Here is a 23259-nt window from a genome sequence, read left to right on the forward strand (position 1 = left end):
AGAGGAGACCCAAAAATGGAATTTGCTAATTCAGGGCAGTGTGGGGCTAGGATGGAATGAGTGAAGATTGAAGTCCTGTGGCTCCAAGGGACATATTATCAATGAGCATTGTAGCTTGATCCTTTCAGCAGCAAGGCTTCTCTGCTCACAGGGTTGCTGGAGAAGGTCGAGTCATAGTCATAATCAGAGAGGATGCTAGAGGTGATGTGCGTTCCAGTGTGGGGAACTGCGAGGAGTTCTTTTAATGATGGATGGTAGGGAATGAAATTTAGCCAAATGAGGCAAACATTGTATCTGAGAACTGTTTATTGGTAATGAAAAGACAAAATAAAAAGGATTTACTCTACTAAAGAGGGCTAGAGAAGACAGAGCAAGAGGAAGAAAAATGGGAAGGAGAGGGAGAGAGAGGAGACAGAGGGAAAAGAGAGCATTAGCAGTGGATGTTGTGGATGTCCTGAGATGGGGCTGTGCACTCTGCTGCCTGTCAAGGCTCCCGTGGTGAAGGGCAACAGGACACGAGGGGAGGGGGGATTGGGCAGGAGGGCCAGGAGGCTGGACAGGGTCACGACAAGGATCGTGGTGGTGAGCTTGTTTGGAGGCAGGCAGCATTGGACACGGGGGGCTCAGGCAGGGATGCTGGGATGGAGCAGGCAGGGTGCTGGTCAGGGACACAGGGAGGCAGGACAGACATGAGGGCGAGCAGGAGCCAGAGAGGGCAGGAGAGCCAGAAGGTCAGCTGGGGCAAGGGAAAAAGCTTAAGACTCAAGAAGCTCCCAGAAAGACAAAAGGCAAAGACCAGAACAGCCCCCATAGAGCCCTCACAGCTTATGATGCAGTTACTTTCTATGCCCCCGGCTCTTCCCCAAGTCTGCCTGCTGACAGGAGATCACTGGCCCAGTCCAATATGCCAGTGCAGTCCATTGTCACAGACCTTTTGCCATCTGACTGCAGCATGTCTCTGGGGTACAGTGTCTGCAGGGTTCCCCTGCTGACTGCCCGTCCCATGTGAGACATGAATTGGTGGCCAGGAAAAGTGACCCCAGAGTCAAGGCTTTCTCCATCTTCTCATGGCTGCCTCCTGGACATGGCACACATGCAACCCTTCCCCTACATGCCTCTGACAACCATTGTTGAGGCATAACAAAACTGAGTTGGCTCCTCACAGGTGAACAGGGTCAGCAGCCCTTGTAGCTGTCCCAAAGTGATGAATTTGACCTTGCTGATGTGAGGGCAAAAGACTGTCAGGAACAGAAATGCGCAGACTGGAAGATTAGGCCATGCTTTTAAGGAGGCGCATGGAGGAAAGCACAGGAGTTTTCCTCATCAATTCTTCTGCTGCAGTAAGACTATGTTTTCCTGCTGCCAGGAAAGAGAGGATATAGGATTAAATCCTGGAAGAAAAGATCAGAAAATGTTGCATAAGTAAGGATATAATTTTAGAGCCACGAATGATTTGCCTTGTGGACATACCCACTGAGTTCTGAGGCCTTTCCTTCCCTTACAGGGGAATGGTCACTGAGTCTAGACTCAGGTTCTTGGCCTCCATGCCTGGTTCTAGATTGTAAGGACAGTCAGATTTTCAAGCAAAGAGATGCATGGACATATGATCTAGCAATTCCTTTGTAATCAATGGCTATTAGTTCTACCTTCTCCTATCAAACCAAAGGAAGTAATGGACCTCATCATATCTCCAGCTGGAGATGTGAAAGACCAGCAGCTGTGCCAGTCATTGCTATCTTTTTCTTTCACTTTCACTGTTTGCTCTTGAGGACTGTCAAAATTCAGCCTTAGAGCAGTCCTGAGCATTTCCAGGACTTTGCAACTTTCTCTCTGAATACAGCACCCCCACCTACCTGGTAGGCACATATCTACCTGCCAGATATCTTGCACACATTTGACTGCCTCACACTAACACATAGGGCTCAAGTAGCATGCACTATGTGCTCCATCCTTATTTTCTGAATGAATACTTCAGTGTACCTTGTACAGGAGAACCCCACTCCTCCCTTTAGAATGCAGATGACACATTTCCAGCCTCTTCCTTGCCTATCACCCGGCAAAAGTATAAAATATCTTTCTTTATGGGTCCCTGGCTCCCCTCTGGTTCCCAGTCTGTTCTGGAGAGAACTGTTTTGTATTTATTAGCACATCTACACGGCAGTTTCCTGACATCTCTTCCTGGGCTTACAGCATAAAAAACCTAGGAGCATCAATTCCCCTGCTCATCATTGACTAGGATCTTCAGTCAGATATTATCAGGTTGTTTCCAAGTTTAATCAGGTGACTAATTTTCCAAGGATATGTGAAAAAGCTTAGCTAAAGCCATTTTAAATGGACCATTTCAGGCCTTTGAAGTCTGGTGGTATCGAAATGCATAGTTCATGTAATTATGTAGTGACTTTAGTAATTATGGCAGTAATTAAATCAACAATATCAACACTGATGTGTTTCTGTTACATGGTGCATGTAACAGATGCCCGAAACCTGGTTTGCTCTGCATCTGCCTGCCTGTTGACTCTTCTCTCTATGAATAAGTGCAATAGAGAGCTTTAAATTCATCTCACCCTTGAGACCGTTCTTCTTATTTAGATATATAATTCATTTTGTCATTAAAAACCATACCTCTTAAAGCAATTGCACCCTTATTTTCAGGAAGGTCTCAGAACCTCATTATTGTAGACAAGTTTTTTGATCCTGAAGCAGTGGGATTTGGCATTAAGAAACACAGGCAGAACAAAACTTGCTTTGGATCTTTGAATTTTTTACTTTTCCTTCAAGCTGCAGGAGGGAGGGCTGAGGGTTGCAGAAGGCTGCAGTCTGGGACAGTGTGATGTGCTGTCCCACATTGTACCATTATGTCAGCCAACAGTAATGCTCCTTGGTATTTTGCCACTGAAATGTCATTACCCCTGTGGGTTATTCTGCTTTACACTCCAGCGCATCAACCTCACTCCTGGCGTTAGGAAGCTGTACTGCCACTTAGGAGATACGGCTTCAAGCCTCAGCTTTGGCTTTCAAGATCTTGGTTTCTTTCCTGCACAGCAGATTTAAATTTAGCATTCAAGGAGGCTGTAGTGTACTTTCATAGGAACTAGAATAAATGGTCTTGAGGGTTAAGAAGAGTAACAAGAAATACACCTAACCACCTGTGAGCAGAAGTGGGGCAAAGGTGGGGAACTGGTGACACTTTTTGAAGGGATCCAGAGGCACCATGAAGACATCATCTCCCTCTAGCACCTCTGCTGCTACCACGGAAGGCCTAGGACTGGGAATGCTGGTGTTCAGTGCATATTGTCAGCTCAACTTCTCACTGTCCTGGCAGCAGGCACAAAGGTGTTCTTACTATGAGGCTCTACATGCCTCTTAAGGGACAAAAACCAGTTTTCACCTTTCATGTGTTCTAGGCCTTGCCTCACAGGAGAGGAGGGAGCTGAGCAGATAAACACCCTGAATGTTCTAGTGCAGCAGACCAGAGAAGAGGAGGTTCAGATGTAATACAGTGCTTTTGAAATGTAGATCTTGAGGCATAGCCATGGAATGTTATGTGCTCTTTGTATTTCCTCCCTGTTAACCAAGTCCTCGTTTTGCTTGCAGCTCAGTATTTTGCTAGCATCATGGTCATCGTTGGTCTGTCTGTGGTGGTAACAGTGCTGGTTCTGCAGTTTCACCATCATGACCCCCAAGCAGGAAAGATGCCCAAATGGGTAAGCAGCTTTGGTGTTAAACATTCGAGATAAACACTGCTACTAGAAGAAAAGAAAATTGTCTAAAAGCTACAGTAAACTTGTTACAGGGTAGAGGCAGAAATTGTTCTCCATTAATCTGAAGAGTCAATTACAAACAGCATAATTGACACATTTACAATTGAAGGGAAAGAAGAATAATACTAAATGTGCTTTTCCATTAAAACCACTTTCTCTTATTCTCCATTAAAAATAGTTCCTCCCATTTGGCCTTTCTTTTCAACCTTACGATGGAGTGGTTGAGTCACGACAAAGTTATCTCATTCAGCACCTACTTTGCAAGTGCAAACCTTTAATTTCATATCCAGCAGATACTAGTGCTAACAGAATGTCCTAAATAAACACTAGTCTCTACTGGGCAGTTTGTCTGCTGTCATCTGATCTATTCCCAGTGCATTAGCATGTGGATCCTCTTTTCTCTAGAGCAGCAGACTTGGTCAGCCCAGTGAGATCTGGCACCAATGCTTGCTGGCTTTCAAATCGAATGTTTCCTTTAGATTTTCAAGTCTCTCTCTTTTTTTCCTAATAGATTTTAAAATAGGCAGGGTATGCTTGTGTTTACAGAATGAAAAAGAACAAAAGCAGAAGCAGGTACAGATAGTCACAGTCAACTATCTACCACCCTGTTTGTAGGAGTCCAGTTGTACAATATCCTCTGATATCTTGTTCACCACATTTGTCACACTACACAATTATCCTGACATGCTGGATAATTGAGTATCTTATGGTTACCAGTGTTAGCCCAACTTCAGAACTGCTTTCTAATTCCTCTCTTAAAATAAACTGCTGCTTCAATGCACTTTATTTTTTAAAGTCAAATATCAATTAAGCATACTTACAATTATTTCCTGAAGTGCTATATGATTTGAAAACATCTTTCAAGGCAGCAGAGAATGTGAATTCTGGATGAACATGCCTGTGGGCAAAATCTAAGGACAGAAATCTGGGAAACATGTTTCAGATGTCTACATGGACAGAGTCTGCAGCAGTGTAACAGAACCCATTTCATTGCTTTTTGAGGAGCCCAGACACAATGGCTCATGTTAGACCTGCTCACAGGCCCTGCAGGTCAGCTCTTGTTCTCTACCAGTCTCCTGTTTTCTTGGCTGGAAACACAGTGTGCAGCAATTTCTCATCCAGGAGGAATTTTGTTCAGTGGCCTGACAGCTGAACTGGCATACATTACAAAACATGCCATCAGGAAGCAAAAACTGTGGAAAGGATTACAGGGAAGTGCAGATGATAGACTGTAAAAGCTGTAGACTGGACAAGCTGACAGGGCTGAGGGATCTCAAGAGGAAAAGACTGAATGCCAAGTGTGCAGGGAGAGGCTGACCCCACAAAAGTAGGCACTTTTACTCTGCAAGACATGGCCAAGGCTCAGTTGTTAGAATTCACGTCCTTCTCTATTCCTTTTGTTGTTGTTTTGGTGTTTTTTTTTTTTTTTTTCCAATTTTGCCTGTCCACCTATGTCAGGTGTTTCTTAAAGAGACGCCTTGAATTACTTCAGCTTAGTTAAAAAAAAATCTGAAGTGAAAAAGTAACTTAAGAAAGAAGAAATTTTTTTGCATTACATTTTTCTGCATTTCCAGCTGCTACCCTTACCATTTCCTTTTTCCCATAACTTCCTCTTCCTGTCAGAGCCAGGCGTTTATTGCAAATTCTAACCCTGATTAATTGGAAATTATTACAGGATTGTTCTCACCTCCTGCTTAAATGGATTTGTCAGCTGGAGTCAGTTGCAGGGGGAGGCACTGGACAGTTGAGCATGTGTGGGAGCTTCTGCAGACCGAGAAGATTTGAATGGATGCATTTCCTAATGACATCTGCTTTCTAAACCATTTACAGTTGAGCAGTTTATTTTCCCTGCCTGTTTCTCAAGGGGTCTGTGCTTGCACTTTGCAACAGAAGAGGGAGGAGAGTGCCTGTTAGTGTTTATCCTCTCTGTAGGTGTTCACTTCCCTTATTCCACTACTTAAATTTGTGCCTTCCTTTTTATTAATCTTTGATGACTTACAAACCAGCCTTTTTCAAGAGAGGAATTTAAATCCAAGGTGTTCAGTCAGGGCATTTGTTGGCTACTCAGTTGAGAAATGAGAGCTGGTGGCTGATTGACACTTTTGATAATGTCTGCTGAGGCAGCATGGAAAAGAACTCTAAAGAAGGCCCAGTTAAGAAGCTGTTTGGGAGTGGATAACATCAGGTATGGACTACAGCTCAACTGACCTTTCTTTACTGACAGCCAAGACTATTGCATGAGAAAGAGATATGGAGAGACTGAGGGAAGAAGGGGTTTTCTGGGAAAAGGCAAGAGAACTCTGGCTCTTTGTTGTGCCTAAAGCAGGTTTGTTATGTTTCAGGCTTCTCTTTTGATATGCTTCAAACCTGGACAGTTCTGCACAGGTGCAGGTGTCCCTTATCGAGAGAGCTTTAACTGGAGACTCTCTGCTCTGGACTAGGCCAGGCAGTTGACTGTGATGAAAGCTAGCAGTACAACTGCATTATAGCAAGGAGAGGCTCACAGAAGGCTTGTTGACCTCTGAAGATAACTGTACCTGTGTACTTCCTTCATAGAAATCTGTATATGACAATGAAGGTGAGAGTATATATTCATATCATCATAATCACCTGTTTTCCAAAAGCCTCTATGCTGCAGCTGTCTCTTGAATTAATTTGTATGACAAGAACAGATTGATGCCTAAGTGTCTGTGTTTTCAAGGAAATAGGGCATTTGCAGTCCAAGCTAATTAAAAGCTGTGTTACTTTCTTCTGGGTATTTATTTTTCTATGGGAAATGGGTTTGACTGTAGTTATAAATGTAATTTCCCTAAGGAATAAAGACTCTGTCTTGAAAGAAAAAGCAGCACTCCTGTATGAAAGCTCTTTTTCACCTCACATTTCCTTTCAGAGTTAAGGCAGACACATTAACGTTTTCTAATAAGAAAGTTTGTCTGACTTAGTGCTTTTTAATTTCACAGTGCTAGAGAATTAGCTTCTCTCTCCCCTTTGCAACCGACACTGTTGATACATTGCTAGCAATTAAGACCTTTATTTTGTTCCATGTTGTCCTATTTTGTGTCCATGAGCAATCTGAGCACATTATAATTAAGTTTGTTCAATTAAAGGCAGAATCCGTTTTTTAGGCTACAACACTGTAGGTTACTATGTTTTGTGGAGAATATGGAGGAAATAATGAAATATTTAAAACAAAATAATATGAATAATGGAAAACAATCTTTCAGGACTGTCATAGTTTAAACCCAGCCAGCACCTAAGTACCCGCAAGAGCTGCTTACTCACATCCCATCTCCCTTTGCTCATGATGATGAGAATCAGAAAAAAACTCCAACACTTTGTGGGTTGAGAGAAGAACAGTTTAATAATTGAAACAGAATACAATATAATAAGAATAATAATATTAGTTATAGTAATGAATAACAAAAATAATAAAAACAGCAAGGGTGAAAGAGAGAGCAATAAAATATAAGATAAACAATGATGCACAATATAATTGCTCACCACCTGCTGACTGATGCAGAGCCTGTTTTTGAGGAGCAATTGACAGCCTCCAACCAACTCCTCACACTTTATATCCTTTTGGAATATCCCTCTGGCTAGTTCAAATCAGCTGTCCTGACCATGCTTCTTTGTGGCATTATGTGCACCTGCTCACTGGCAGAGCACAGGAAACTGAAAAGTCCTTGATTCAGGGTAAGCACTACTTTCCAACAACCAAAACATCAGTGTTTTATCAATATTATTCTCATACTTAACCAAAACATCATGTTGTACCAGCTACGAGGAAAAAATTAACTCTATTCCAGCCAAAACCATGACAATGATGAAGAACAAAAAATTCACTTGTGACAGAGAAGCAAAATGGCTTGCAGAAAATGGTACAGGTCTGTGACCTAGAAGAGCTCACATTGTAGAATTTAAAAATTGTGTAGCTGTCTTTCACTGGTGATTGGTTTTGTTATTATTATTCCTATCTGTGGTTATTAATGCTTCCTCCTTTCTGAAATTATGCTTGTCATTACAGCAGAAATTCAAAAGTGCTAGCTGTAATTTCCCCATTCCTCTATCTGTACTGTGCAAACACAGGAGTCAACTCTTCCTGCATCTAAAACAGCTTCGGAGGCAAAGTGTGGTCCCAAGTCAAACGTGACCAAAGTAACAAGAGCAGGATTACACAGGCAGTCGTTATGAGTTAAGGCTCAAAAGGGAAACCAGAGGTCACATCTTTTCTGTCCTTGATGTCAGATTATTTGGCATGCAGCCAGGATGATAAAGTCATCAAAGAGGCCTGTCTGCATGGAGGGTCCCTCTCAAGCATATTGTAAATTCCCAATTTATATGCATAACAACTGGAGGATCTCATAATTACAAGATTTTGCTAATTTAGTATCTGCTCTTTGCACAAGATGCTACTGAATCCACAGCCTTTTTCCTGCCTTTTGCAGTTAACAATGTTACCAGTAGGAATTCTAGCAGGCTCAGATTTCAGAGGAAATATTTGGCAATCAGTTCACTGGGAAAAAATTCTGGATGCACTCTCCAGAGTTAGCTCACTTAATGACCTTGACAAGAAACATAGGAGGCACAATCTGCCATGTGCATGTTGGAGAATCTTGTGATGCACCAGCACACAGGGAAGTGACAGCAGTTAATAGTGGCACTCAGACTTCGAACTGCTAAATGTAATTGATTTACTCTTTTAAAAAAAGCCTGCTGTATTATGTGGTTGAACTCCTCAAAGGAGTATAAAATAGCTTTCCATAAAACCATGAAAACCCAACCAAGGTCTTCTATTTTCATGTAAACAATAGCAGTGGGGATGGGAAATGTTCTAGAACCTGTCATATACGGATTTTTTTCAGCAAGATCACCTTGGGCCCCAGAAGTATTTAACTGTGTCTCTGTCCTTACAATCTGAGAAATGCCTGAAAACCATACAGCCAATACTGTGCTGTCTGCTCAATTGCAGAGATCTGGGAGTATTTGATAAAGATGGGTCTCCAAGGGCCATTTTGTAAAGTAAGATTTTACATCTCTTTTGCTTTATAAGCTAAGTAAGCATTGAATACCCGTATATTTAAGGTAGATCCAATAAATGGCTATCCTTGGTAAGGAGCTAGACTCTCAAAGAAACGTTTTGAAAGCAGATAGCTGGAGAACACAGAAATCCATCAGTATTTCTAAGAGACTGTGCACACTAACTATAATAGTCACAAAATGTTTTAAAAAACTTTTAAAATGCTGAAGAATCTCCTGTGTTTCTGCCATGGTGACTCTCTTTCAGGTCCGTGTCATCCTTCTGAATTGGTGTGCTTGGTTTTTACGAATGAAAAAACCTGGGGAAAACATAAAGCCCCTCTCTTGCAAATACAGCTATTCCAAGCACCAGCTGAGCGTAAACAGCCTGGAGGTGAATGTCCTTCCCGGGCACCAGTCCAGCAATGGCAACACCATCTACAGCTACCACGCCATGGAGAGCCCGTGCTGCCCACAGCAGAACGACCTGGGCAGCAAGGGCGCAAAGATATCTTGCCCCTTAGCAGAAGATATTGAGCTCGTGCAAAAGAAAGCTTTAATGGATACCCTTCCAGTGATTGTGAAGATCCTGGAGGAAGTTCAGTTCATAGCAATGCGGTTCAGGAAACAAGATGAGGGTGAAGAGATCTGCAGTGAGTGGAAGTTCGCAGCTGCTGTCATAGACAGATTATGCCTGGTTGCATTTACCCTCTTTGCCATCATTTGCACATTTACAATACTCATGTCTGCTCCAAATTTTATAGAAGCTGTTTCAAAGGATTTTGCATAAGGTTTTCAAAGATGAGCATGATAATCAAAAGGTGGATATTGTCAGTAATTTTACTAGATAATTTAACTCAAATAGAGAAGTGTACTTATATGTGCTAACATACACAGAAGGGGATTAAAATAATTTCAGGACATTATTATTCCTGATGTTAGTGATTGTAGTTACTGAATAGTAAATATATTGAACTGTGTTACTTATTTCATAGACTAGTGCCACATGTAATTATGTCAAGATCTGTGATAAGTAATAGACAAGAATTCAAGACATTACAATGCTACAATATATATATTTATTGCAAGTTAACACTAGTATCAATGTCTTAATTTGAATTTGTGAACTTTTGGACATTGTTAATTTAAATAATTTAAAACTATAGGTTTTGCATTGCATCATTTTGTTGTTTTCAGTATGTCTGTGTTTTATAATTACTGTTTGGCGTGGCTGTGACATGCACTTCTCAGATTTGGAAGACACATCTCCACAGTCTCATGATGCTGTATATTGTATTTATGAAAATAAATGGTCATCATATTAGTTCAAGCTAGCACAATGACTAGATTTTTTTCTTGGTAAATTTATTAAGACTGTATCTTTCCCAGAAAGATGTTTTAGTTTTTTATTTCTTTTAATTAGGAAATATTGTTTGTGACATTGGAAAGAAAATTCTTTCTCCTTGATGACAATCATATATATATATAATTTACAATGCTTATTTATCTGTTTCTGTCACCTTGAAAGTCTACTTAATTTAAAATATCACTGCTCTCATGGAGCACAGTTGCCAACCTAATACTGACTAACTCTGTGGAGTTAGGGCAGAATCTTGTGTCTCCATAATATCTAGGAAATGGTCCACAGATTAAATTTGGTTCATATTTCCTATCCAGTCTATACCACTAAAGTAGTATTTTTTGAAAATTCTATTAGTACAGTCTTCTTTCCATGTGGTAACTAGGCTTTGTTAAAAGGAGTGTATAAAAGACTAATTTTATTTTGCTAAACTTTAATGTATCAATGTTTATTATCAATTTTCTCTCTCTAAATATTCTCTAATATAATGTCTCTATGTTAATAAAACATAATTTAATTATGCTGTTTCCTGGAATACAAGGAGGGGGTGAAGCACTATTCTCAATAGCAGCTTTTTTCTACCCAGTACTGTGGATGGGAATGACACCTCTGTTGCATGATTTTATTTTCCCTACCGATCTCAGCAGAGCTACAAAAGAACGCGGTCTGATGTAGACACCTTTGCTTTTTGGAGTAACACAGCACTTCTCTGAATGTTCACTTGAAGAAAATAACCTATTTTCTTCTCTGTCAGACTTTCAACTTCTTATTCTTTTAGAGTTTGTAAAAAATTAACATTTCCCCTACCTGCATGTTGGGATCCTTCCCACCATCACTGATGGAGAGAAAGATGATCATTATTTTAGTCAACAGGAAGCACTTCCATCTAAACTGGATGGTGAAGCTGGAAGTTTTACAGATTAATGCAATATGCTACTATTTTTTTAAGGAGAAGATCCCTCAGCTTTTCCACTATGATCTTTATTAGGTGGTGATAACTTGCTTTCAACAAAGACTTCGCTGTTTCAATGGGAAACTTCTGAAGCAGTAAGATTAGATCATCGCAATCACTGATTTATTGTACTTCTTGGAGTTATGTTCAAAAAAGCACCTAAGGAGGGGAACCCAAGAAGGTCCCGACTACAATGACCTGTTTTATATTTCACTTAGCTTCCTGGTTACTTCAGCTCCAAGTGCAGCTTCAAGTGGTAACAATGGTACAATCCACTACTGCAAATTTTATCCATATTTCAGAGAGAACTCTACTTCTTCATAGGAAGTGCTCTAAGTAGTGCTCTAAGTAACTCTTTCCAAGCCTGCAGGAGAAAACTCCTGAAACCTGGTTATTTCTCCCACCCATTTTACTGCTTCTGCTTAGGAAATTGTCTTGCTGAGGTACAAAATGTGGTTCAGGAGGGTTTTTCCTAATAGAAAAACTTCAATGAAGAGCAGAATTATTTTGGGGCTTTAGGTTAGTTATTCCAGGCTCTTCTCTTAAACAGTAGCTGAAATACTAATTTCATTTTTCTGTTAGTTAAAAGTCTAAATATCCAATTCTTTCTGCAACTTGTGATGAAGGATGCTAAATGAACTTTGGAGCATTTGTTCAAGGATCACTAATATTTTTGCTTGAAAAGTATTTTTGAAAGTAATTTTCAGTGACAGGATAAAAAAGGTAATAGCTAATGTTAAAGCACACAGTCACAATAATTTAGCCTCCTAATGCAAAGCATGTTCCCTTACATGAAATGAGTAGTTGTATAAGAGTGTTTTTAACTGGATGTATAGACCTTAGGATCAGAAGGAGGATGGAAACTATCTGAAAACAACAGTGAAAAATTAATTTAAATAACCTTTTTTATATATATAAAAGTAGGTGGGAAAAAAAGAAATCCATTTATAGGCCATGACTTTATACTGTTAGATTGCCAAGGTGGGATTATGTCTTATAGAAATGTCCTAAAACTCAAATTGTATCAATGGTATGCAGTTTACAGTTCTTTACACTGTACTGAAACTACTTGCTGATTACTTTTTCAGATAGCATATGAGGCAGATCCTTTTGTTATCACTTGGCCTTCTGAAAGGCAATAATGTTATACAAAGTTTGTAGAGCAAACTATGTAAGACAGAACAGAAAATAGTTACTGTACATAGAGAATATTGCAGAATAAAATGTGAAGCAATCTAAGATTTTCCTGAGAATTACATTACACATGGAAAGATTGATACATACTGATTCACAGCTCTTTATGGCATCACCAGTTAGTGCCGTGGTGTATTTAATTCCAAGAGAAGGAAGAAATCCCAAATTGGTTGCAAAGGTTAAATGACAACAATAAACCAACCCATAATATCCTTCCCAAATCCAGGCACTTGCAGAAATGTTACACAAGGAGTGGTGACCTTACTGTCCCCTGGTAATACAGAACATGATAGTAAAGGTCCTTGTGCACTTTTTCTTGCTGAGGAGCACCTTATTTCCGAGAAGGCATGGCTGGCTTTCTGCTATGAAGCTATTCAGCATAACAAGATGAGAATCTGCCCTGGTTTATTAATCAAACATAAAGAACTGTTCATATAATCAAGCATAATCTTTACTTTGACTCATGAGTTATCTTAACATATCTAGATATACACATGAAAATCTCTGGTTTTGGTAGAATATTTTTATCTTGCAAGTTTTCTAATTTATCTGCCATCATGAGAAATACAGCTGTATAATTTCCAACAGTGAATACCAAGTATTTGTATATTACAGTAAGGTTGCATAGTTCCTTCATTTGAAATTAACTTTTCAGTAGTGACAAAATAAAGGGGATCATGATCTAAACCTATTATTCTGAATTACCAGGTGCCTAGGAAAAGAGAATGCTATGAATTAGAAGAAAGTTAATGAAGACCAGGACTAATCTGGAATTTTAGACAATAAGAATATCAAATACTGAGAAATCCCCAAATACTGTGAAATCCCCACAGAAATAAATAAAGGCAAAACATTTAGGGTTTGAAGGCTGAAATGCCTTCGCTTTTGTGAGGCACCTCTTGGCAGAATTTGGAACAAAAATTTGGAACTCCGTTAAATACTTGGTGAGGTTACATCTGGGTTAAGAGATTGGGCTGAGCAGTGATCCTCTGGCTGAAAGGCTTTCCAGAATTACACACCCAGTTTGGAATTAGATGCTAAATAAGGGTTTCTAGGTTTGGTTGGTTTTGATTTTTTTCTCCTTGATGGCAGACTAAGGGAGAAAGGACATGAAACATTCAAAACTCCAAGTTTCAAGGTAGGGTTGAAAGAGTGACTATGCCTCAAGTGCTTTCAAAAGGTGCTCAATCTTAATTTCCAATAACAGAGAATTCAGTTTCCCTAATAAATTATTAGCATATTTATTACTCCTTGTTAATATCTAGCATATAAATGAATCTAGTAGTCTCAATCACTTGAAAAACCCACCTTTCATGTGACAAAGCAAAATGTCAGGATTGTTAGCAGATTAAGCATGAGTAAAAAAAAACCTTTATGGTGACAATCATGATCATTATTAGCAATCAAAGTCCTAATCATGACACAGTTATTTTAACACTGGGAATATCTTGATCATGTCACAGACACAATTTTGGAAAAGGAAGTTTACTAGTTCTTCAACACATAGGGAATTCATTTTGTGAACAGAAGCCTCTGAGTTGCTACACAGGCTGTCAGCACACTGCTCCTGTAGATTTTCATTTAATAAAAGAAACTGATGAAGACCTTCCCAATAAAACATAGTTTTGGCACAGATCAGTAAAGGAAAATATGTGTTGAAAAAAAAAGCAGAACTGAATGCTAGCAAAAAAGCATGCATTCATTCTGATGGTAAGCTCTAAAAAGATATATTATTGAAAAAAAGAGAAAATTCAATGTTTTCGATTTTCAGAACACGTACTTAACTCATACAGACATTATATCTCCTTGTATTTTTAACTCCTTTTATCAGAGAAAACAGGATCTAAATTCCAGACCACGTACAGGAATATGGTATTGTGCCTTTAGGAGTATCTATTTACTTATATAGAATTTTTTTTGTTGATATAATTTGCATGGTTATACAACATAATATACAACATCCAGAAAGGGGAAGTATACATGACATGGTACAGTGAGTCTAATCAAAATAAATTTAAAGATCATATCTGTGACATTCTTGGCTTTCAGACACATGACATTGTATTCCAAATTTCTCAAGCCACATTCATTGTTAACATTCAAGAGTAGAACACAGAAATGGGAAGGCATCCTTAGAAATCTCAATATCCTTTAACTGTCTGCATCCCTCAAGGTTAAAGCTGTATATTCAGCTATTTTTGTCAACAAAAATCACTGGGGTTTCTTTTCTACACAAATTTCATGTCAAAAAAAGGAATGAAAATACCCTTTTCATTGAGAAAAAAGCATGACAAGCAAAAGAAAAAGAAATTCCTTATAATGTTTTTTGAAATTGTGCGAGAGCAAAAATAGTCTTGATAGTATTTTAGATGGAGATTTCTGAAATCTATATAGTACAGTATTATAGTAGGGCAGATTGTGGTAGAAAAAGGGGGGGTGTTAAAATACAAGAGGAGAGTTAAATTAGAGGTTGGAAAGAAATTCTTTACTATGAGGTTAGTGAGACACTGGAACAGGTTTCCCAGAGAAGTTGCAGATGCCCTGTTCCTGAAAGTCTTCAAGGCCAGTTTAGATGGAGCTATGAGCAACCTGATCGACTGCAAGGTATCCCTGGCCATGGCAGAAGGGCTGCAACTACATGACATTTGAGGTCCTTTCCAACACAGAACATTCCATAATCCTATAATTGGATGATTCAATGATCTAATGTCAGTAAATGCTTTTGTAACTTTTCAACCTAAAAAAGGTTCGATTTCATCTTTTGTGCATTCACGTGTTCAATTTCAATCTCAAACAAACGAACGTTTTAAACAGAAAAATCGAATTTCAAAAAAATCCATATGTGGGAAAGGTACCTGCTCTGGGTACAGACTGTTGAATGCTACACTTACAGATCAGCTTCACAGTTCCTGAACAATTCCAAAAAAGTTTCTGGGACCAAGAGATTGATTGCACAGACAATAAATCAGTGACTGTGTGCTATGGTTTAAGGTTAGCCAGCAACCAAGCACCACACACAGCCGTTCTCGCTCAATGCCCCACCAGCGGGCTGGACTGGGCAGAGAATTGGAAGGGTAAAAGCTGGAAAGCTCACAGTTGCAATTGAAAACAATTCAGTTGCATAGGGAATGGCGAACCCACGCACGCAAGCAAAAAACCCCAAAGAGCTCATTCACCGTTTCCCGTGGGCAGGCAGGTGTTTTGCATCTCCAGGACGTCAGGGCCCCCTCCAGCCTCACAGTGACTTGGGAAGACGAATGCCATGATTCCAAACGGCCCCTCCTTCCTCCTTCTCGTGCCCAGCTTGGAATACTGAGCAGCAGGGCAGCTGGTCGGGAGTATCTCTTTGGCCACTTTGCCTTGTAATAAACGAGGCTTGCAGCCTTCTGCCGGTTAACTCGTTTATTAATTAACAGCTGACAACGGGGACTCGAGATAAGCCTGAGCCCCTTGCGACAAACCGGAAAATTAATTAACAGCGTGACACACTGGGTGCTCCTTTGGACCCAAGTTTCTGCCGGAGGAGCAGGTGCGGAGCACCTGGGCAGTCTTTATAACCTTGGCCCCTCGCGGATTGGTGCGTTGTTGATCCTCGCTCTGATTGGTCCTTTTCCTGCTCGCTGGTTGGTCCATACTGGGGTGCAATCTTGACCAATCGTTTCGGAATACTCCCATCTTATAGGCTGGCTCGTCCTCCAATCAGCGTTCAAATTGCTGTCCTCTCCCCATGAGCTAATACTCTAGAAAGTTCCCTTCACCCAACTAACCACACACTCCTTAACCCTCCCCCCACTGGCCACACACCCACACTGAAGCACCACCAACCGACAGCCTGCTGTCTTGCTTCTAACATTCCCTTAACAATTCCTGCATAACCATTCCTTAGCAATCCATAACGTCATAACAATTCGTAATTTCATTGTAGTAATTAATACCTTAGAACTGCACCCCCCAACATTAACTCATTTGTAACATGGCTCAACTGCCGTGGCTGTGTCTCCTCCCAGGCTCGCGTGCAGCGTGGTCCCGGGCAGCTCTGTCTGGGCAGCTCCTTCAGTTGTGCTGGGTGCCCAGCTGACGCCGGCCATGCCTCACGCAGATCCAAACTGCAGGAGTTTTCTCTGCCCAGAGCAACACAGACACCGCCAAGCTTTCCCAGGAGCTGCAACACAACCACGGCCCAGCAGTGACACCACTTGCTCTGCTCCGCTTTGCCCTGCTCTGCTCCTCTATTCCCAGCTAAAAGCCTGTATCTCCACAAGGCTTTGCGGCCTGGAGGCAATGAAGGAAGAAGACCTCTGCCCACTTCCAAACTGTGCCACAAGCCCCATCCATGGGTCTTCCCATGGTTTAGAAAGCCCTGACCGTTCAGAAGCAAATTTAGAGCTTATTCATAGAGTGAGAACAAAGGCAAGCTTCCATCACAGTGAAGGAGTTACAGTATTTATTTTGACTCTGAGTCTAAACAAAGTAGGAAATAGTAACTAGAAACTACAGCCTAGAAGCGAGAAACAAGAAGTTACAAGAAGCTAAAAGCTAGAAACTATAAACTAAAATCTACAATCTACAAACTACAAACTACAAACTACGAAAAACAGGAATGGCCTCTTCTGGTGTTAGTATCTGCTGCCGGCCACAAACTGCTGCGCTGCCATGATCAGAGGCACCAGGCTGGAGGTCGGCTTGGCTGAGGTCACAAACGGATGCTGCCCAAAGAGAAAAAGAAGAAATTAACTTCTACTTTCCTCACAGGCTGAAACAGCCTTTCTCTGCCACCAGAAACATATAGAAACGAGGGCATTCTGTGCACCTCTGTCTCCACATCGGGGACCTCACTACCACAGGCAAACATGGCTCACAATCCCACAAATGCATTAGGCCAGATGTCTTCAGCTGAAGGAGATTTGGTCTAGGTGACCTCGAAAGGCTCTTTCCAAGCCATCCCAGGCCTGCATTCTCCTTGCTTTTCCTTTGAAAAGCCCCACGACTGGAGATGCTTAGGAGTGGGGCCCATCTGTCGCCTTGCACTTGAGCAGAGGAGGAGCCCCTGGCAGCGGGCAGCCGGCGCACCCTGCAGCCGCTTTGCCTTTTACCTGCAGAAGCTCCTGGGCACACCAGCGCCTGTCCTCGTCTGTCTCCAGGCAGCAGCGCAGAAAGTGTCGCAAGCAAGTGGACTGCTGCCCGGGGTTCTGCAGCTTTGGGGTGCCCCCGGTGCTTATCAGCTGTCGAACCTAGAGAAGAAGGCAACGCCACATTCTACCTGTCTCCTTCGTGCCCCAAACCGCTCACCCACAGCTCACTGGGCAAGCTCCACTCTCCAGGGGCACTTTCCTCCCTGCCCGAGGGTGGCAGGTGCCTTTGCTATCCCAACCAACAGAACGCCTAGCCGGGGGCAACCGCAGCCAGTCCAACGTGCAAAGGCTCCAGCCTTGAGCCCTGCTTACATTGGCTGACGGAATTAGGAGCAACTCCATCAGCACAAGCACACTTTGCTTCTCGGAGGACTGACACCAGCTCTACAGTCCATTTGGAAGAGGGACTTTGGTCTAACTCTACCATTCCCAAGGATTATTCCATAAAACGCAGCTCGGCGCTGCTCACTGCTCTCTTAGGCAAAGCTTCCATCAAGCAAAGGGCATCACGATATTTTTGGCTCTTCATCGTAAAACGGCAAGGGGAAGAAACAGGGCAAGAAGCACAAGAGACCATGCAGCGCGGAACCTAGGGACTTCAGGTGTTAGCGAGCTTCCCAGGCAGAAGAACGGGGGCAGAATTTGTTGGAGTGACAGGAAGATGGGAGAGAAGTGACAGCGCACCGTGCGGGAGGTTTCTGCCAGGTAAGGAGGCGCTCCTTCCACCATCTCGATCCCCACGATGCCAAAGGACCAGATGTCCACTTTGGGGCCGTAGGGCTTGCTGGTGAAAAGTTCTGGCGCCATCCAGTAAGTAGTCCCGACAGCTGATCTCCGTTTGCTCTGCCCAGCCGTGAGCTGAGCAGCGAGGCCAAAATCAGCTGGGGAGAAAAAACCACTCTGATCAAGCCAGCGTCATTTAGGAAAGCAAACAGAAGAATTCCCCACTCTAGCAATGTCCAAGAAGGCAGTGTGCAATCCAGCTGCAAAAGGGGCCATGCTGGCATTCCCCAGGCCTGCACTGAGGAAATACGGCATTGGCCACTTAGCAAAAGCCCCCGGTTTCGCACCGTGGCTTTTAGTCACTCCCCTGAAACTGCCTTGCTTGGGAAGGGACACATACATGCCAAAGCCCCCCCTGACACCTTCTTGCCAGCCGCTCCGCCCTGCCCCTCGTGCCTGTGCTCTGCGCTTGCAGCAGGGCAGCCTGCACTGCCACAGGCACCACTCCTGGGGAGCTGGCAGTCCCTCAAACGCACCCCCAGCGCGCAGCCCACCACGGCTGAGCCTGGCCAACAACACGCACCCAGCTTGACAGATCCACGCAAGCCCAGGAGAATGTTGTGGCTTTTGATGTCTCGGTGGATCACTTGCTTGGAGTGAAGGAAATCCAGGCCTTGCAGGCACTGAGGGAGGAAAAAGAAACACGAGCCTGAGAGTCCCTCCTCTGATTTCATCCCGCAAGCAGGGAAGTGGCACATCTGCAAGACTGACTGACGGACTTGCTGCGGCATGCTGAGCCACGGCAGGAAAGGCTGCCGGCAAGGGCAAGAGCTTGCTGCTCCAACACGAGCACAGCAGTGCCTTTCTAAGTGAGAGTGTGTTCACTTTTGAAAGAGAACGGGCAATTGCTCCTCTGGCCAGTGCCCTGCAAACACAGACTGAAAAGGAGCACTGCTGCCGTGCCTGTGCTCTCTCCAGCAGGCAGATGACAGCGGTCGCTTTTGCAAATCCCATTTGGGTGCAAGGCTCTCCTTGGAGACTGAGCTCTCCTTGGAGAGTCCTGGCAGTAGCTCTTTGTCTTTGCCACTCAGCTGATATTGTGTCAGCAACATTGTTGCTCTTACAGGGAAGGAATGTAGCAGACACAGGCACCAGGCAAGTGTTTAGGAGAGACAAATGCAAACAAACACGCCAGAAGAAGAGCCCGCACGTTGGCAGGCACTTCAGATGCTCTCACTCCTGCCAGTCGTAAGAGAAAGGCAGACAGGAAGCTCGGAAGATGAAATCAATCCTCCCCTCACCACCCATCCCACCCAAGCCGTGGGAAGCACAAGCGCCATCCCTTACCTCCCGAGAGACCACTGCTATCTCTCCTTCTGCCATATGGGTCTCCCTGAGGACATCATATAAAGAACCTCCGTCCATGAATTCCATCACGAGCCAGAGTTCCTCGTGCACCAGGTAGCTGAAAGGAGGTAACAACAGCCTGGAGATGAATGCGCACACATACGTGGCCCAATGGATTCTTGTTTCCGTGTCTCTCTCCGAGGAAGACGGGAGGAAGGCAATGGTGAAATGCTAGGCTCTACAGGGCTTGAACTCTGTGCTGACTAAAAGACTGCTTGCTATCGCTATCCACACCAGTGCAACAGGCCAAGGAAAATGCACTCCACGGTGCTTTCTCACCACCACTTAAGGAGCATGGCAAAACCACCATCAAACCCCAAACCACACAAGAAAACTTGAGGGAGCGCAGGAACCTTGGGGCTGTTGGCTCAGTGAAATAGGGCCAAGTCCTTCCTGGTCTTTGAAAGCGCACGTCAAACTAGATATGCCGGGAAAGATGAATGCAGCCCCAAAGCAGTCTCCTCCCAGGATGCTGTAGATCAGCCCAGAAAGAGCAATTAACAGCTCCATCCTCTGCCAGCCACCAAAGGACTGGTTGAACCGCTGGCTTGCAGGATGGCGGTGACCCTTCAGAGCACAAGAGCAGAACCACTCACCTGTCGACATAGCTCACAAGGTTGGCGTTCTTATTGTAGCGCATGACCCGGATTTCATTCACGCATCGTCTGTTGCTGCTCTCTTGCAGGAGACTAATTTTCTTTATGGCCACCTAAAATGACATGGAAATCCATGAACCAAAGAAGTCCGGCACAGGACCACAAGGGGAACATGGAGACAGCGATTTTGGGATGATAGAGCTGGGCTGTGCCAAACTGCCTTGCGACTGGACATCAGCAGAACTTGAAGCTGAGCTTGCAAGAGCCCTTTACACTGCTTGCCTGGGCACCACTCCCAGGACACGCAGCCAGACAGCCTTTGCCTTGGAAACCTAGGAGAAGCAGGGTCTAAACTCTCCATCTCAAAGCTCTAAGCACACTCGCCGCACCCGCAGTCTTCCCCCAGGCCCTTACTTGGTCATCCCCCTTTTCACTCACACGCCTCTTGCAAGCAGGAAGCCATTTTGTGCCAGTCAAAAAGGAGCAAAACTGCAGGGAAACCTTTGGCACTTCTAGGAGACTTGATCATTCCTCCAGAAGCCACTGCCATTCTGCACTGCACAACAACAGAGCAGACTCTTACAGACATGACAGATAAAATGCTGCCCCTAAGCACATCCTGACCGTTATTCCCCCTTTCACAAACACTACCCTACGCACTTTACTGAGATAAAGCCGTGATGATGGAAACATCATTAAGGACACCCCCAAAATACACAGTCCCTGCACTTCCTCACTTCAGCAATTTTCATTTTGCCCCACTAAAACACTTTTCCCTCACACCGCTGACATTTGCAAATACTGCCCGACTGTAAAGAGAAATAACCCAAGCCTTGATCCTCTAGCGATACACGCCGGGCTCTGAGCAGGGCTTAGGCCCTTGGCAGACTCCTTACAGACCTCTCTCTCCCTCTCAGCACAGTTGCCAAGGGCAGCACTGCAGGTGGCTAAGGAGCTACCAGCACAATTCCCACGGATTTGCTGACAGCCAGAAAGGAGAATTTGGGAGGCCTGAGCTGCAGCCCCAAAGAGCAGTGCCATTCTCTAAGACACCACCTTGGCACTAAGACCCAGCTAGCATGTCCTGCTCTGAAAGATGCCCCTTGGCCTCCTTGCGCTCACTGCAGCAGCTGAGAAGGACAACATCCGTCCCCACTCTATTTGGCAGGCAGACACTGGCAGGCACTTTGTTTGCCTTTGCAGCAAAGCTCTACTGGCGACCCAAAGCTCAGGCACAGCTCACAGCAGAGGGGAGGGCACTCGAGAGCTGCAGAAGCTGCAGCACTGCTTGACGCTTACCTCGTCTCCTGTGGCATTCTCCACTGCCAAGCACACAGTGCCGAAACCCCTAGAAACAAAACAGCAGCGGAGAAAGGAGAAGTCCTTTAGTCCCTGCAGGTGGTGCCAGACCCTGCACTCCAACGGGGAAAAAAAGCCCCTGGGGGGCAAACAGCAAATGGACCACGAGAGATTGTGGTCTGGCTCTTTGTCCTCTTTCTCTTTCTGTGTCTGTGCACGTGGGGGATTCTTCCAGACACACACATGGCCCTTGGGCCAGCTCACACCTCTCCTTGGAGTCTATCTGCCCAACTCGGGCACCACCACACAGGCCTTCTGGGAAGCCTGAAGCCATGGAACAGCCACGGGAGGAAAGCTTCTAGAAACAGATCCTTTCTCCCGCTGACAAGGAAAGTCGTCTCCAGCCACAGCCGCAGCCACAGGCAGAGCAGCCAAAGGTCTCCACTGTTGCACACACAAATGGAGAAGTCCTCAAAGCAGAGGATCCTCAGACAGCTGCGTTCTGGGTGCAGAGCCATGGGCAGCTGCTTCTCTTCGGTGCACCAGACACAGAAAGGACTCTACTTTGCAGGTGACTTCCTTGTACACTTGACTCCTCCCAGGGGAAATGTTGCAAATCGATGCCATCTACAGTCAGCAGAGCGGGCTTGCAAAAGGGAACAGCTTGGCGGATTCTTTGCAGCAAAGGCCTAAACCGCACAGGATCCACCAGGGATGTGCCATCAGGCAGATGATGCCTTTTCCTCTAGCGTGCATTGCCATTGGGCATTCCCCTGAAGCTTTGGCTTTTGCCACCTCAGCTCCAAAAGGGAGCTGCTTCTTCCATTTCTGCTTTTGGCTTCTAGACTAAGTGGTGGTCATCCTGACCACTGAACCTTGTTTTCAGCAAAACACTGGAAAGAAATATTACTGAGAGCTCTTCCCTGACAGTCCTCGGCTGCTAACTTCGTCTTGGAGGCAATGAAATCTTTCCTCCTTTCGTTCCCGTCTATTACGTATTGGTTTGGGACACGCAGAAAGGATTGCTCCTAAGAAAAGCGGCAAACGGGAGCAACGCACTTGAGGGACAGCAGATGTGCCAGGTGCTGCTCTTTGCTGCAGAAAAGACTGGTGTCTTTGCCATGTGTCCAGGTGTCTTTGTCATGCCTTCGGACCACAGCTGTCAATGCTGACCAGTACTGAGAGATGGCAGCATCTCAAGGCAACGTCTGAACAGCTTTGGAGCTTGCCTGACGTCACTCTGGCGAGAAGTGACACCAGCAAAGTACACGGCCCCTCCCTCTGAAGAAGGACCTGAGGCTGCACTCACCCTTTGCCAATAGTTCCCACTTCTGTATATTTGACCTCTGGATCTCCTTTGCTCACCAGCATCCCTGTAAAAATCCAAAGGAAAGATGCTCACTTCAAAGCAGAGAGGCCACCCTGCCGCAGAGCCAAAAGGCAGCCCCACTCTCTGGCACACTGGGCCCTTTCAACTCCCTCACTCGAGAAACAACAACACCATTACCGCTCCACCACCACCACCAGCAGCACAACAACAGCAGCAAAGACAAGCAGCTCTGCAGCACACATGGCCCTGCACAAAACTAAAAGTCCAAGCTAACATCTAAGCACATGGAGAAACAGTCAGGGGAGACAGGGATCAGGAAACCCCAACCAAAAGAAGTGATTGCCGTCTATAAAAACAAAACATTTCTGTTCTTGGCAATAAACACTCCATGGCATTCAATACAGCCTTTAATCCCTGCAAACAGCCAAGACACCTTGGGTTCTGGAAACAATTTTGATCAACAAGGCTGCCCGTTCCAGAAGCGGAAGA

General features: G+C 44.0%; 1 protein-coding gene across 6 annotated transcripts in view; it reads left to right on the forward strand.

Moving 5' to 3' along the window:
• LOC106859660 (neuronal acetylcholine receptor subunit alpha-7-like) overlaps positions 1–10111 on the forward strand; it is a 60351-nt gene extending 50240 nt beyond the window's left edge. For all 6 annotated transcript variants that reach the window (XM_088156685.1, XM_088156687.1, XM_088156688.1 and 3 more), the window contains 2 exons: positions 3595–3704; positions 9046–10111. In XM_088156685.1, the coding sequence (XP_088012811.1) occupies positions 3595–3704; positions 9046–9567 (632 nt within the window). In that variant the 3' untranslated portion in view covers positions 9568–10111. The remainder of the gene's footprint in view (positions 1–3594; positions 3705–9045) is intronic.
• Positions 10112–23259: the final 13148 nt, after the last annotated feature.

The sequence above is a fragment of the Sturnus vulgaris genome, chromosome Z (assembly GCF_052056855.1).
Source record: "Sturnus vulgaris isolate bStuVul1 chromosome Z, bStuVul1.hap1, whole genome shotgun sequence".
Lineage (NCBI taxonomy): Eukaryota > Metazoa > Chordata > Aves > Passeriformes > Sturnidae > Sturnus > Sturnus vulgaris.